Source organism: Xiphias gladius, chromosome 16 (assembly GCF_016859285.1).
Source record: "Xiphias gladius isolate SHS-SW01 ecotype Sanya breed wild chromosome 16, ASM1685928v1, whole genome shotgun sequence".
NCBI lineage: Eukaryota > Metazoa > Chordata > Actinopteri > Istiophoriformes > Xiphiidae > Xiphias > Xiphias gladius.
The window spans coordinates 15,513,815-15,528,665 of record NC_053415.1 but is presented as its reverse complement, the minus strand read 5'-3'; the positions used below and the strand labels follow the sequence as shown (position 1 = coordinate 15,528,665).

General features: G+C 38.1%; 2 protein-coding genes across 9 annotated transcripts in view; both read left to right on the top strand.

Annotated features, from left to right (window-relative positions):
- Positions 1-4,426, top strand: part of zmp:0000001200 (dedicator of cytokinesis protein 9) — an 83,951-nt gene extending 79,525 nt beyond the window's left edge. For 5 of the 8 annotated variants that reach the window (XM_040148357.1, XM_040148356.1, XM_040148355.1 and 2 more), the window contains 5 exons: positions 25-235; positions 889-1,079; positions 1,197-1,297; positions 1,411-1,549; positions 3,239-3,364. In XM_040148357.1, coding sequence (XP_040004291.1) covers positions 25-235; positions 889-1,079; positions 1,197-1,297; positions 1,411-1,549; positions 3,239-3,364 — 768 coding nt within the window. Of the gene's footprint in view, positions 1-24; positions 236-888; positions 1,080-1,196; positions 1,298-1,410; positions 1,550-3,238 lie in introns of all 8 variants that reach the window. The other 3 variants (XM_040148358.1, XM_040148359.1, XM_040148360.1) reach the window with 1 other exon arrangement.
- A 247-nt stretch (positions 4,427-4,673) lies between these two features.
- Positions 4,674-13,981, top strand: slc15a1a (solute carrier family 15 member 1a). The gene is made up of 23 exons (XM_040147899.1): positions 4,674-4,787; positions 5,053-5,093; positions 5,532-5,619; positions 6,240-6,381; positions 7,335-7,454; positions 7,581-7,680; positions 8,341-8,431; positions 8,571-8,654; positions 8,768-8,850; positions 8,966-9,052; positions 9,142-9,231; positions 9,316-9,360; positions 9,449-9,481; positions 9,577-9,665; positions 10,394-10,475; positions 10,668-10,787; positions 10,963-11,106; positions 11,197-11,243; positions 11,508-11,615; positions 11,707-11,818; positions 12,987-13,124; positions 13,311-13,418; positions 13,630-13,981. Exons 1-23 carry the CDS (start codon positions 4,781-4,783, stop codon positions 13,867-13,869), a joined length of 2,199 nt encoding a protein of 732 aa, XP_040003833.1. The 5' UTR covers positions 4,674-4,780; the 3' UTR covers positions 13,870-13,981.
- The last annotated feature ends 870 nt before the right edge of the window (positions 13,982-14,851 follow it).

Sequence of the window (14,851 nt, the reverse complement as noted above, 5' to 3'; positions counted from 1 at the left end):
TATATTGACATTCATCTTTTGCAGATTAATCCCAAAGACTTGGACTCTAAGTATGCATATATCCAAGTGACACATGTGACCCCTTACCTGGAGGAGAAGGAGTTGGTGGACAGGAAGACAGACTTTGAAAAGAGCCATAACATCCGTCGCTTTGTGTTTGAGATGCCTTTTACCATATCAGGCAAAAAGCAAGGAGGCGTGGAGGAGCAGTGCAAACGCAGGACTATACTAACCAGTAGGTAACCCTATATATGTGTGGCACCATAAAATTGTGGACTTGCAAGACACAGATTCAAAAAGACAATGTCAAAATTACCCTGACTTTTAGTCTCTTGCTGCTAGTGTTTTTTTTTAGAAATGTCCTATGTCCATGTCGTTCAAATACCACACCCTGATTTTCAGTTAAAAAAGTCTCAGTAATCTAAAAAGTGAAATACATTCTTCACTGAAGTGATCCACAGATTTGCCTCTCAAAGTACGGAGCACCTCTTCCTACTGTCTGTACATTCGCATATAAGAGCAAAGCATGCTTCAATTACACACTATGTGGAAGGCTTTCATAGGGGGTATTAGCTGTTACACATTACATTACTCAACAGAAAGTTCCTGTGCATGAATAGAAGATCTTGATTAGATTCTGAACGTATCAGCTGTTTGTCAAGGACCTTTTTCCTGATCCTAGTCACAGTTTTATTGTTTTATGGTGCCAAAGAGCCCCAAGGTTCACCCTTATCTTCTTATCTTTATTATCTGAGAGCTCTCAAAGGATGTTCAGTACACGAGTGGATCTTGAGTTGTAAAACTGAGAAAAGCACATGCAAGAACAAAAGATTCATGTATTGTGAGGAAGTTGTTCACCCCTCTTGTCATTGTGTTTCTGTCCCACAGCCACACATTGCTTCCCCTATGTAAAGAAACGTATTGCAGTGATGTATCAACACCACACTGATCTGAAGCCCATCGAGGTGGCCATCGATGAGATGAGCAAGAAGGTTGCTGAGATCAAGCAGCTCTGCTCCTCCAGTGAGGTGGACATGATCCGTTTGCAGCTCAAATTGCAGGGCAGCATCAGTGTTCAGGTGCCTGCTTTGAATTTTGTCTACATACACACACACACACTTACACACACACTGGACATACCTTATGAAATTATGACGAGAAAAAAAAAAAGACTTGGCTCCTACATCTTTTTTCAGGTGAATGCAGGACCGCTTGCATATGCCCGAGCTTTTCTGGATGATGCATGTGCCAAGAAGTATCCTGATAACAAGGTCAAACAGTTGAAAGAGGTGTTCAGGTGGGATGTCAAAGGTTTATAATGTGTGTGTGTGTGTGTGTGTAAAGCATAATCAGGTTTTACTACTTGGTGTAACTCTCCTTTAACATATTTTAACATGATTTCTTGAGCAGGCATTTCGTGGAGGCATGTGGCCACGGCTTAGGCATTAATGAGCGACTAATCAAAGAGGACCAACAGGAGTATCATGATGAGATGAAAGCCAACTACAGAGACCTAGCCCGAGAGCTGTCCATCATCATGCATGAGCAAGTAAGTATGGCTGCAGTTACTTAACTGGTTTTGGCAAGCTAAGTAAACAGAGTGCCATTCATGTAATGTTTGATAATGCGGCTGATTCTGCAATCTTTGATAACACCGCTCTCTGTTTTTCCCTTGTGCTGACATGAGCAGATTGGATGGTAATGCAAGAAGCATCAGAATGCCATAAAAACTGAGTTGTTAACTGTTGGTCCAGCCAGACACAGGCACCTGCTCTCAGATATTATCCTTTATCTTGATGACTGTTGGATTTTCAACTGCACTTTTAGATCTCTGCAGCAGATCTTGAATCTGCTCTTTTTGTAACTGATCAAAGCAGAAACATGACTACCTTAATTTAATGTTGTATTAAGACTGATTATTGTATGTCCTCTATTCTGGGCTGCCTAATATTACAACGAAATCTCCAGCAAGTTAAAAAGGTTGCAGCTAGAATGAACAAAATAAGAAAATCAAATCAATTTGATCATATGATTCTACTTGTTTTCAAGCTAAAGCTTAAAGTGCCTCTCTTGACCTTGAAAAACAATGAATATACTGAGAGTTATCTGATCACATCACTGGAATTATCATTACATGGCTGCAATAATTAAGAAATCAGCTAGACATCAACTATTCTCACACATGGCATACATGTCCACTATCCATCAGGGCAGCTAAACCCTCTTGATATCAAAACTTAAGACCCACCTTTTCTTCCTCTACTATGAACACTCCTGACCTAACTGGCTTGACCAACAATCACTTTTGGACTTACCATTTTGGGTTGCTGTAAGTTTTTGCATGTGTATAAAGTATGTACTGTATGTATGCATGTACACATACATTATGTATGCGCATATACATTTATATCTGTATGAACAGTATGTGTATATGTATGTACGTGCAACTTAAAGTGTGTGCTTAAACATTTACTTTTGTTTTTGTATATGCATACGTACACAAATTTTCTTTAATGTTATGTGTACTGGTTGCTTTTACTTATTTTTTTGTTTTTTTGTTTTTTAAGGGATGCTGAGACTCCACCGTAATGCGGTTATTCACCCTCTTGCAGAGAGTTAGATGAGAAGATTAATACGACTCTTACGCTTTATCTGTGCGATAATATGAAGCTGCAGCCAGCGGCCAGTTAGATTAGCTAAGCACAAAGGATGGAAACAGGTAGAAACACCTACCGTGACTCTGTCCAAGGTAGCAAAAACAGCCTAACAGCATCTTTTAAGGTGAGGTGTATAAACAACAAGTGGACTAACAGGGGGTTGTGTACAGTAGCAGTAAAGAGGCAACAAATATTCATAGAGATATAACCCCCATAAAACGTTGACTTGACATTTTTACACTTTGGTTTTTGTACAGATTAAACAAAAAGTTTTCTGTAATATTTTAGTTTTAGAAGCACTGATAGGTGGACTTTATTACCTTTTGAACAGAGCCAGGCTAGCTGTTTCCCCGTTTCCAGTCTTTATACTAAGCTAAGCAGCTGCTAGTGGAGCTTTTTATTTATCGTACAGACATACAAGTGGTATTGATCTTCTCATCTAACTCTCTGCAAGAAAGCAAAGAAGTGTACTTCTCAAAACCTCAAACTATCCCTTTAATTAAGGGCTTGATTTAACATTCAGGGTTCTGAAATTATATTTGTTAATATCTCATTCCTCCTCCACACACTTTTCCTTTCAGATCAGTCCTGTGGAAGATGGCATGAAGAGCGTTCTTCCAGATTCGCTTCACATCTTTAACGCTATCAGCGGCACACCAACCAGTGCCACCATCCAGGGAATCCCCAGCTCTTCCTCTGTGGTATGATGCTAGACTGGGTTAACCTTGCCCGAGGTGCCCCCTGTACTCGCCAACCAGGCATGCCAGTGAAGCCATACTGTCACTCCTAAACCGAATCCTGCTTCTCTTCTTTCGGCTCAAAGGGAAACTGACAAAAGCACCGACAAGTCTCACCACCTCTCACCCTTCTCAGTGGACCATGACCAAGGCATTGGACCTTTTTAACGTATACAGTAGCCATGGTAACTGTGCTGGGTGTGGCCAATTTCCGTTTTCTGTGAGAGTACTGAGGTGAGGCCTAAGGCCTGAGGGGACCGTGCAGGAGAGATGAGAGGACACAGACCCTGCTCAATGGCCAGACATAATGTGTGAAGAGACAAACCTGTCTTCTCCTTTACCTGTTTGTACTTAAAAGACTGGGCAGTTTTTCCATGGAGACATTCCTGTTGGGATCTTTAATATGCATGTCATTACAATTCACCCGCACCCTCTCAACAACCCATTTTTGTTTATTTTGATAATGTTTCACTTTGTGTTTTTTTATGTACAGTATTCCAATTTTATAAGCCACTGTATTGATGTCTTGATGAACAGTGTATGCTGCATACATCGACACTCATCTCCCTGTACATGAAGTTATATTTTTACAAAAATGCTCATTTGCAAAAGGGCCTCCTATGTTAGCATTCAACCTCGAATCACTTCAATGTCTTAGAGTGGAAGAGTTTTTAAATATTTAAAGCCATTGCATACCAAAAGTATATTCCAAGTTGTGTATTAATGTATATATAAAAAAAAAAAAAAGGAGTGTGTGCAATATTTGCAAAGTATCTAGCTGTGTGGGGCTTATACACTGTAAAGAAATGTTCACCTTCTTGCCAAAGCAATGAGGTGTGGAACCAGACACTACGCCTACTATGGGAGTAATATGAAGCTTTTACCATTTTTGTGTTCATTCAAATGTTCAAGAAATTGTTTTATATTTGGGCAGTAATGGACTTTTTTTTTTTTTTAATTTAACACAAATTCACTGTTCTGCTGTAAACAGAGATGTTCCTTTATGCTTTTCTTTTAAATAAAATGCACTCATTTCTCTGCACTTGTACTCAGGAGTCCTCATTGATTCACTCCTTTTGTTAAAATTTGTTCTTGTGCTCATTCTTACATTGCTTAAGTTGTAAAGTTCTTGGGAGTCAATACCTTTTCAGGGACTGAACATAGCGGACTTCCCATTTTCTATATCTCCTGTTCCCACCCATCATAAAAGCAACACAGTCAGCAGTGTGACAGACAGATCAAGGGCTAATAAGAAGCAATATCCCATGAAACACTCCCATTGCCACTGGTGAACAGTGAAGGACAAATTATCCACTGCTCCCCGGGGGAATCTCAAAGGAATATACGACGACAGTAGAAAGCTAGCAGCAGCCTCACTAGGTCATCATGACAGGTGAGCTTTTGTTTGTTTTCATTCAAATCCACAAAAAGTAAATATGTTCCAGTCCTGAAGGTGCAGACACCTGAGAACTAAGTCAGAACAAACAAAACTACATGCACTCTCTTAACTGATCCTGTGCTGTTTCTTTACTCTCCTTGGGTGGGTTAAAGGAGAGCAAGAGAAAAATGCAACATGGAAGCGGCTGATAGGCAGCTGTAAATGTCCCCCTTTCATGGAAAAGAGATGGTTATTTAAAGTGGTTTCATCTTGTGTGCAGATAAGGAGGATCCCAAGCAAGGGAAGGAGAACAGAGGAACGGTAAAGTACTAGATTCATTTATTTTATTGGCTCTTCGTGCAGTTTTTGTTTATAATTGCTCAGTGAGACTAAATGATAATCCACAGGAACAAACTACCAAGCAATAGAATATATAAAGTTGTTAAAAGTAGTTCTACCTTCACCAGCTGCAGCATTTAAGTGGTGTACACATTAAGGCATCAGTAATTCTCATTAATATAACACACATTATTCTGAAATGGGCCATCCTGCACGATGAGTACTTTTACTTTTGGTATCTTAGGTATATTTTGATGAGAATACTTTTGTACTTTTACTTACGTCATATTTATAATGTAGGACTTTTACTTGTAATGGAGTACTTTATAGTGTGGTACTTATACTTTTACTTTAGTAAATGATCTAAAAGCTTCGTCCACCAATGCTTAACACCTTGCCACTGTTTCTTTTGTCCATCAGAGCAAAATGGTGTGTGGCTACCCGCTCAGCATCTTCTTCATTGTTGTGAATGAGTTCTGTGAGAGGTTCTCATACTATGGAATGCGAGGTGAGAATCTAAAAGACGTGATTGTTTTTGTATCCATGACGACAAAACTCTAACGATGGTTAGGAGAGCCCTACGGAGACCCTTTAGGGTCGGCGGGGGAAAAAAGAGCCATGTGTAAATGTACCCTCCAGAAGGGTTAATGTTCAGTTTGTTGAAACTCTTTTAGACAGGTGTTTGTTTAACTTTGTGTTCATTTTGGAGGGTAGCTTGTTGTAGGCTGCTGTTCAATTTTATTGCGTTATAGGGACAGTTGTTTCTATAATTTTGTCCACTGCATTTATAAAAGGAGCTCAGGTTAAATAACAGAAAAACTTTTGCGTATAATACAAACTGCAGCCTCCGAGATGAGCAGGGTTGAATCAACTGCTCTAAAACTGTTTCAAAATAAACTGAACATTATAACTTTCATGAAGGTAGAATATTGCAGGACTGTTGTATTAGACTGCAATAGTTTTACCTAATAAACTGGCAACTGAGAGCATTTTGTTGTTTAATTTCAAGGGCTTGTTGGATATTTCAGACACAACACTAACATTTCAGATCTGATACTGTGTGTCTTAAATTGATGATTACATTCGGTAAAATAAGAAGAAGCCTACATTTTCCCTGCCTGTCCACAGCTGTGCTTGTGTTGTACTTCAAGTACTTTTTGCGCTGGGACGATGACTTGGCCACTTCCATCTACCACACCTTTGTGGCTCTCTGCTACCTTACCCCAATCCTCGGGGCCATTGTGGCTGACTCCTGGCTGGGAAAGTTTAAGTGAGTGACTGTCTAAGGTTGATATATGCATGAAGGACTGAATTATTTACATAAGCAAGATGTTTAAGAAGATAACTATATCTCATTGGTGGAAGTACTGCAATTTTTGGGTACTGGGACCTTACTTGAGTACTATGAGTCTACTTCTACTCCACTACATTTCAGAAGCAAAGACTACACCTTTTACTCCACTATATTTATTACAAGGATAAATTTACTCATAGCTTTACATATTAAGATTTCACACCCACTGGACTTCAGGTATTAGTTCATTTTTGCCAACTATCTATACATTCATTTCTACGCAGCCCCACAGTTTATAAACCGCGCTCTCAGATTTGTAATTCATGTGCACATTTAGCACCTTTTAAACTGTTCTTACCCCACATGCGTGGTATCATTTTTTTTCCAGCAGAAACTCGGCAATGGGTCTAATTCCCTTCTAACCTTCTCAGGTAGTTTGATTTAATGTTTGAGGCCCAAAGCAGTAAAGTCATCCAATAATTCACAAAAAAGCAAAGATTAGGCAAAATTCCAGAAAGTGAATACAAATTAGTGTAGCACAATTTGTTTTTTCATCTTTCCTTACCCATTAATCATTTCATGACTCTCCAGATTTATTTTGTGATCCTTTGGATTGGCCCAAACCTTAGGTTAGAAAACACTGGACTAAACAGCCTAACTGTATATAAAATACTTAAAAGTTGCGCCATCTCCACCAGCTGCAACAGTAAAATGCTACTTAAAACTATGCATCTATAGTAGATATGTAATAAGGCCATTCTTCTTCAGAACGAGTACTTTTAATTTGGTACTTCAAGTATATTTTACTGATAATACTACTGTACATCTACTTAAGTAAGATTTTCAATTCAGAACTTTTACAAGTAAATGAATAAAGCATCTGAGTACTTCTTCCACCATTGCTATCTCCTTTCCTTTTTCTCTCTCAGGACTATCATCTACTTGTCCATTGTCTATGCAATTGGCCAGGTGGCAATGGCTGTCAGTGCAATTCATGACATCACTGACTCGGACAGAGACGGGACACCAAACAACATGACCTTTCATGTGTGAGTTTCTATTCTGCTAGAGAAATAATTGAGTCAAAATCCAGGACATAGGATTTGGGCAGGCAGTTTTCATCACATATTTCTACAGAACTCATTGCTCATGCTCATATTCTTCTTTGCATTCAGTGTGTTGTCCATGGTGGGTCTTTTCCTCATCGCTCTTGGCACAGGGGGAATCAAACCTTGTGTGGCTGCCTTTGGTGGAGACCAGTTTAATGACCACCAGGTTAGAGGATTACTTCTCTTCTGCTCCTATCATTGGCTGAGTCTTCTCCTCTAATGTTTAACCTCTGGACTTGACCACAACATTGAACACGTAATTGCAACATCCTTAGTTAAAGTACTTGTATTGCATAACATGCGTCCTCTCTACTACCCACTATCAAAATGCTTAAAAATAGTAAGACTATAAAAAGTCTACAGCCATGATAGAGGCTCTGTGAGGCTTTACTCAGGCACAGCTGGGCTTTGAGCTTAATGCTCAAAAACATCACCATGCCAACATGCTCATAATAACAGTGCTAATATGCTAGCGTTTAGCACATTCAGCATCTTACTTTGGCATGTTAGCATGCTAACATTTGCTAATTTGCACTTAAAGTCATCCTCTGGGCACCTTGAATATCTCTACCAATTTTCACATCAATTCATCCAATAGTTGTTGGGATATTTCAGTCTAGACCAATGTGGTGGACTGAACGACAGACCAACATTGCTATCCCTAGAGCCATGTTGCTAGCAAGGCAAAAAAAAAACTTTGATTGCTATACTTAATATCATATATACAGATATTAATCCCTTTAGAGTTTGGTACACATCATATCATGCATTGCAGAACATGTATTCAACACATGGCAGAAGGTCACTGACGTATTTCTCTGTGAAGGAAAGGCAAAGGAGAACTTTCTTCTCTGTATTCTACCTGTGCATCAATGGTGGGAGCCTCCTGTCAACCATCATCACTCCGATCATCAGAGGTAGATATGAGTAGGACATAAGGTTTATGACAAACAGTGACATAAACAGGAGTGCATGTGAAAGTCATTGATAACAGCCTTTCAGTGTGAGTGAAATCTAAATCAGAGTTGAATGACAATTGTTTGTCTCCGTCTGCAGCTCAGAATTGCGGCATCTACAGTCAGCAGAAGTGTTACTCTCTTGCCTTCGGAGTCCCTGCAGCACTAATGGGGGTTGCACTTGGTATGCTTAAACATATGTGGAGACTGTAACTCTATACATGAAGCAGAAATGTAAAGGTTTGCTAAATATAGAGTACACTGATACCGATGTTTTACCCGTGATGTCCCTAACAGTGGTGTTTATCATTGGGAGTGGTATGTACTACAAAGCTGAACCACAGGGAAACATCATGTTGGATGTGTGTAAGTGCATTGGGGTGAGTCTGGTTTACACCATTTGCATCAATACATTGTGCATTAATGTTCACCAACAGTGGTTCTAGGCGTTTCTAAAGACATGTTTCTCTTTCACTTTGCTCTTCTCTCAATCAGTTTGCCGTTAAAAACCGCTACAAGCACAGAGGCAACAAATACCCAAAGAGGCAGCACTGGATGGACTGGGCTGAGGAAAAATATGATGTACGTTCACTTTATTTAATTCTCTGAAGTGTCTAACATGCTGTTTCTTCAATAAAGTAACGGCTATTCATATTCTTTCTGTGATGTAGAAACTCCTCATTGCTCAAATCAAAATGGTGCTGAAGGTCCTCTTTTTATACATCCCACTGCCAATGTTTTGGACCCTATTTGACCAAAAGGTACCTTAAAGTTACTTTACCTTGTAAAAGGCAGCATCATTGTTGGCAGTGGAAACTATGCTAAATTTTGCATCTCTCTTAAAGGGTTCTAGATGGACTCTGCAAGCCACCACCATGGATGGAAATTTTGTAAGTTTGGTGATAATACCAAATTTAAATATATTTTACTTAACTATAGTAATGTGGTCATGGTCTAATAACTTCTCTGTGTCTACAGGGGCTACTTGTTATACAGCCTGATCAGATGCAGGTAAGTTAGAAAGAAGTATTTATCATGTTTACTTGAACTTATGTACTGCATTTTATTTGAGAGAATTCTCACTATGCAATTTATGTTTTTGAAAGACTGTCAACCCCATCCTGATCTTGACTTTGGTGCCTATCATGGACAGCGTAATCTACCCTCTGATCAAAAAATGTGGCCTGAACTTTACGTGAGTATTCCTGAATCTCAGCGAGACAGTCACGTGGCATGTACTGCACATAATCTGTCATTTCTCTATAGGGTGATTCAATATCCTCACATGTTTATTAAATAACATGTACTTTTAGTTTAACATTTTGGAAAAATCCAATTATTTGATTTCTCCCCAAAAAACGGCGAATTGTCGTTTTTACTCTTTTTTTTTGGATTTTGCACGGATTAAACAAACAAGATACAATGTGTTCATTAATGAGCTTTAGAGGTTCTGGTAGGAAGGTGGGTTTTTGTAACTTTTGGATACAGCCAGGCTAGCCGTTTCCCCATTTTTCAGTCTTTGTGCTAAGTTAAGCTAATTCGAATGCTGGCTGTAGCTTCATATTTAGCATACGGCCTCGAGAATAGTATTGATCTTCTCATCTAATTTGCACAAAGAAAGTACATAAGTCTATTTCCAAAAATGCCAAACTATTCCTTTAACTACTCAACAATTGAGGAAACTGCTACGTATGAGTGAAAAAGTAGCATCATCAGACACTTCAGCTACAAAGACTGATGTACTTCTTAACTTCTCAATACAAGACCAGTCTGAATCAGTCCCACAATAACCATTTCAATTTTGAAAATGCTGGTATTACATTGCTGAAAAACTTATTCCTGTATTAAAATTAACACATTTAGTGCTGATATTCTCTCAAATGATGTTAAAATCAGTAACAGAACTTTATGTTAATTCAACAGACCTCTGAAAAGAATGACAGTGGGGATGCTTCTGGCAGCTACAGCCTTTGTCTGCGCTGCTCTGGTTCAGATTCAAGTTGATGTAAGTAGAAAACGATTACTGTGTTTGTCTGCTTATATGCTGTAAAATACACATCATCTTAGAGACTAAATTATTTCAAACTCACAATTTGGGTTAAGGCTAACCATCCAAACACAAATATTACTCTTAGAGTTCATACCAAGGACAAGTTCTCATTTCTACTCTTTTTTTTTTCTTTTAACTAATTTTCAGAAAACATTGCCCACCTTCCCATTGACCTCACAGAGTCAGCTGAAATTACTTAACATGGGCAGTAACCCCATCACAGTTAAGCTGCCTGGCAATGATCCACTGAATCTTCCTGCAGCTCAGGTATGTCCCCCATCAATAATCGTAACACCAAACTTTGTACAAAAGTGGGACTTAAAAGTTTCAAATTTTGTGAAAATCAGTTGCATGCAATCCAAAACGCTACTGTTTATGTACACATATCCTGACACCACTGTTTACACAGTTACACTGTTACAACAGTTTCTTTGTTTTGCAGGCCAGTGATAAATATTTAACATTTGAAGCTGGAACAATCAGCATTTCAGTTGGAAACCCTGAAATAATGAAAACTATTTCCTTGGCCAAGGGACAGCGACAAACACTTCTCATTCCTTCAACCATCACTGACGAATGGCTGTTGGTGAGTGTTACGCACAAAATAATGAAAATAAAGACACACAAGGTCTTTTAATTGTTAAATTAATCAAAATCCATTGTGTCATTTCCTCAGACTGATGATTTGACATCCAAGCCACAAGAAGGCAACAATGAAATCCGGTAAGTTGAATTAAAACTGTTTAAACTGTACCAAAAATGCAATTAATTGATCAGTTGACCAACAGAAAAAGAATGATAGATTATTTTGAGAATTAAGTAACTGTTTTAGTCTCTTATCAGGTAAAAATACAGAGAGAAAAATATAAACATGTTAGCTGCAGCCCTAATCTTTACCTGCAGAGTAAATTGTTGATAATGAGGGGATTACATATGTTGGTTTTACTTGGTTTTTGTTTGTTTTTGTTCAATGTGTTACAATTTTAGATTTGTAAATGGAATGAATACAGCAGTGAACGTATCAACGCCTGGAGCCAACATTGGACTAATTGAGCCATTATATTTTTCCAACTACTCCAAGATAAAAAATGGAAAGTAAGGATTTTCTTCTTAACTGATTCAGTTTTTATTCCAAAATCATTCATTTTATGCAAACAATAATACAGTTTTATTTTCTAATGATCAGGGCCACGTTCACACTACAGAGTGGTTCACAGTCATGTGAATATAGCAAGGACTTTGGATATGGGAGTTCGTATACTTTCTTTATCCCCAGCACTTTGGTCTTTGGATCAAATGTAAGTTTCACATATGATTTCTAAGATCATGAATTTCAGTCAGCTGTGCAGTGACATCCAACTGTGTTAACATCAGTGCAACATAGTGTGTTGAACCTTTTAGAGGAAAATCATGCCAGATCATTTTGTATTTGGTAATAGATTGTGTATTCTATTTATTTATTTGTGATTATAGTGAGAAAAGTTAAATTCGATCTAACTATATTTATAAATTGTAATATTTTCTCTTTCATCTGTAGTATTTCTGAAAACTCACATTTGACCCATGTGAAACAAACCAATGATTAAAGGATAAGGATGGTGATAATCTATAATTTTCTTATTGTGTTATTAACTCATCCTACTAAGAAGTAATGTCTGTATAGCCAGAACCATTTATATCTTATTCCTCTGTGCCACACAGGTCCATTGTCATCCAAAAACATTTAAAAACATGTCAATGAACCCCACTGTTGCAATCGGTAACATGCTCCTTCAATACAATAAACAAGGGACCTGTAGTTTGTTTTGAGTCACACCCATAGTCTGTACAGTTTCTATAAATACTCCCTAATGTGTATTAATCACCGACCACCGAAAATAGCCCCCAACAAATGCAGTATTTACTCCTATTTTAGTATTGTTTGCTAAAAAGTATCATTATCACCAATCTGTTTAAGGAAATCATTGAGCCTTTATAAGAAATTAAATTACAATTTTGTGACCCATTTCTAAAGATTTACACCTCAAGTCGGCACAAATGGGTGTGGGGCTGCCAGAGACAGTGGCTGGCAGTAAGGAGCACATTATTCTAAAAAATGCCTAGTTTGTATGAAATGTTGTCTGACCACGGAAATCAAAACATTTTTATAGTTGCCTGCAACACCCAAACTGGAAGGCAGGGTTAAAAGCTTGTCGTCCTAGATAGGGGACAAATATAATATCATTTAAATATGGGGATAATGGCGCACATTTTCAGACAGCATCTCCTTGAAACATACTGGCAACTTGATGTATTGTCGGCATTGGTCTTTTCAAGGGATTTGTTGATAGTAAGAAAAACATAGAATAATAACACCAACCTTTACTTAAATGTACAAACAGGCAAAGTATGAAAATATTGTCATTTGTTTGCTCTTGCAACTCTTATAATTATAGCTATTATAATTATTTCTGTTTTTTATTGTAGTGTCAGGAGTCTATTACTGCGGTAGAAGACATCCAGCCCAACTCGGTTAGCATGGCCCTCCAGATCCCACAGTACTTCTTTATAACTGCGGGTGAAGTGATGTTTTCTGTGACTGGTCTGGAGTTCTCCTACTCACAGGTAAGATCCTAAGTAATTTGTTAGAACATTCTTCACTCGTTTATTCCATTATTGTACCTCATACAAGAAAGTATGGGACACATAGATTAGAATACTTATTTTTTTTGTCCCTAAACTATATAATAGTTCTGTATAATGTTCTCTGTTTATGGCTTTGTTCATTTTATGCCTTTTTGTGTCTTCAAGGCACCCAGTAACATGAAATCAGTGCTGCAAGCAGGCTGGTTGTTTACCGTTGCTATTGGCAACTTCATCGTACTAATTGTGGCTGAGCTTGCAAAGCTTCCCAAACAGGTAAAAAAAAACAAAAACAAAAAAAACTGTTCTCACACTAATTACAGTAATTAAACTCAAAAGTAATCCACAGTGACTAAAAGTGATTAAACATAAATATTTCTAGTGGACATGTCAGACATCTGTACGTCTGTGCTGTGTAATGAAAGTAACACATGTTCATGCATTAATACCATGTTTGTCCCTCGGTCTCTCACCTCCTCTTTGAAAGTGGGCAGAGTACGTCCTCTTTGCCTCTCTCCTAGTCGCAGTATGCATCATTTTCTCCATTATGGCCTATTTCTACACCTACACTGACCCTGCAGAAATTGAGGCCCAGTTCAAGAAGAGCATTAATGAAGATGACGAGGATGATAAAAGCAAGCTACAGATGGCAGAGGTTGAGATGATCAAGAGAGACTCGATTAAATGTCATGATGAAGAGGATCAAGCCAAACAGACCAAAATGTGAACAGTCTAAAAAAGCAGGCTAGATATTCATAATGGTTTTATATCCAGTGTTTAACATCAAAACAAGGAAAAATGCACAGTAATTCTGCCAGTATTGTTGATGTGTGTGTGTGTTTGTGTGTGTGTGTGTGTGTGTGTGTGTGTGTGTGTGCGTGTGTGCGTGCGTGCGTGCGTGCGTGCGTGTGTGTGTGTGTGTGTACTTTTAAAATATTTTATATTTTAATGTCAAAATGACAATTATGACCATTCACACTAAGCTCTTGTTAGCTAAAGTGTTATAACAAAAAAAGATAAATGCTATTATTTCCTAACATTTATATATTTGGATTGGATGCAACTGTTCTTTTATATTTATGTGTAAATTATGTTCAAGTAAACCATAAAAATAAAATCTTGCTGTGTGTTTTATCATTTACAATGCTTGTCTTGAGATTTCTTGTCAAACAACAAACAAAACATTGAGCATGTTATAGCATTCTCCCAATGTGATGTCATCTCTTCAGCTTGAAAGCTTCCGGCCCATATAAGACTGAATAGTGACGTGTTTGGCAATAGCTGTGCTTGGCTAGTACTGGATATCCTATATTGTAAAAAAAGATGGTAGGGAGGGCGTGGGCCTCTACAACAATAGTGGTTTCCCTGTGGGGGTCTGCAATGCATTCCCTCCACCCAGGCTGTTAAGGGAGCTGTGAGCAAATAAACTTGCTAACTAAAAATGGTTTGAGCATTGAAGTTCATTCTTGACCTTGGAAATTCTAGTTTGACAAAATAATCTTAACACAAGGTCTGCTTAACAGACTTTTCTGGAACTGATGAGAACAACTGCATGTTCTCATCAGTGGATGGAATTTGCTCAGTTTACAGTATTTACAATGGTGGACACATTTTACATTGACTCTTCAATCCCAGCATTGATCATTGGTTTCTCTGTAATGAAATGTAATAATAAGTAGTAGTAATTAATACCAAGTAGTAAGTAATAC

What these genes read in the sequence shown, in the direction of transcription:
- slc15a1a (XM_040147899.1), top strand. An exon ending in GGGCTGAGGAAAAATATGAT is followed by an intron (nt 9,053 to 9,141) that starts GTACGTTCACTT and finishes TCTGTGATGTAG; the next exon opens with AAACTCCTCATTGCTCAAAT. An exon ending in GAAGGCAACAATGAAATCCG is followed by an intron (nt 11,244 to 11,507) that starts GTAAGTTGAATT and finishes TTACAATTTTAG; the next exon opens with ATTTGTAAATGGAATGAATA.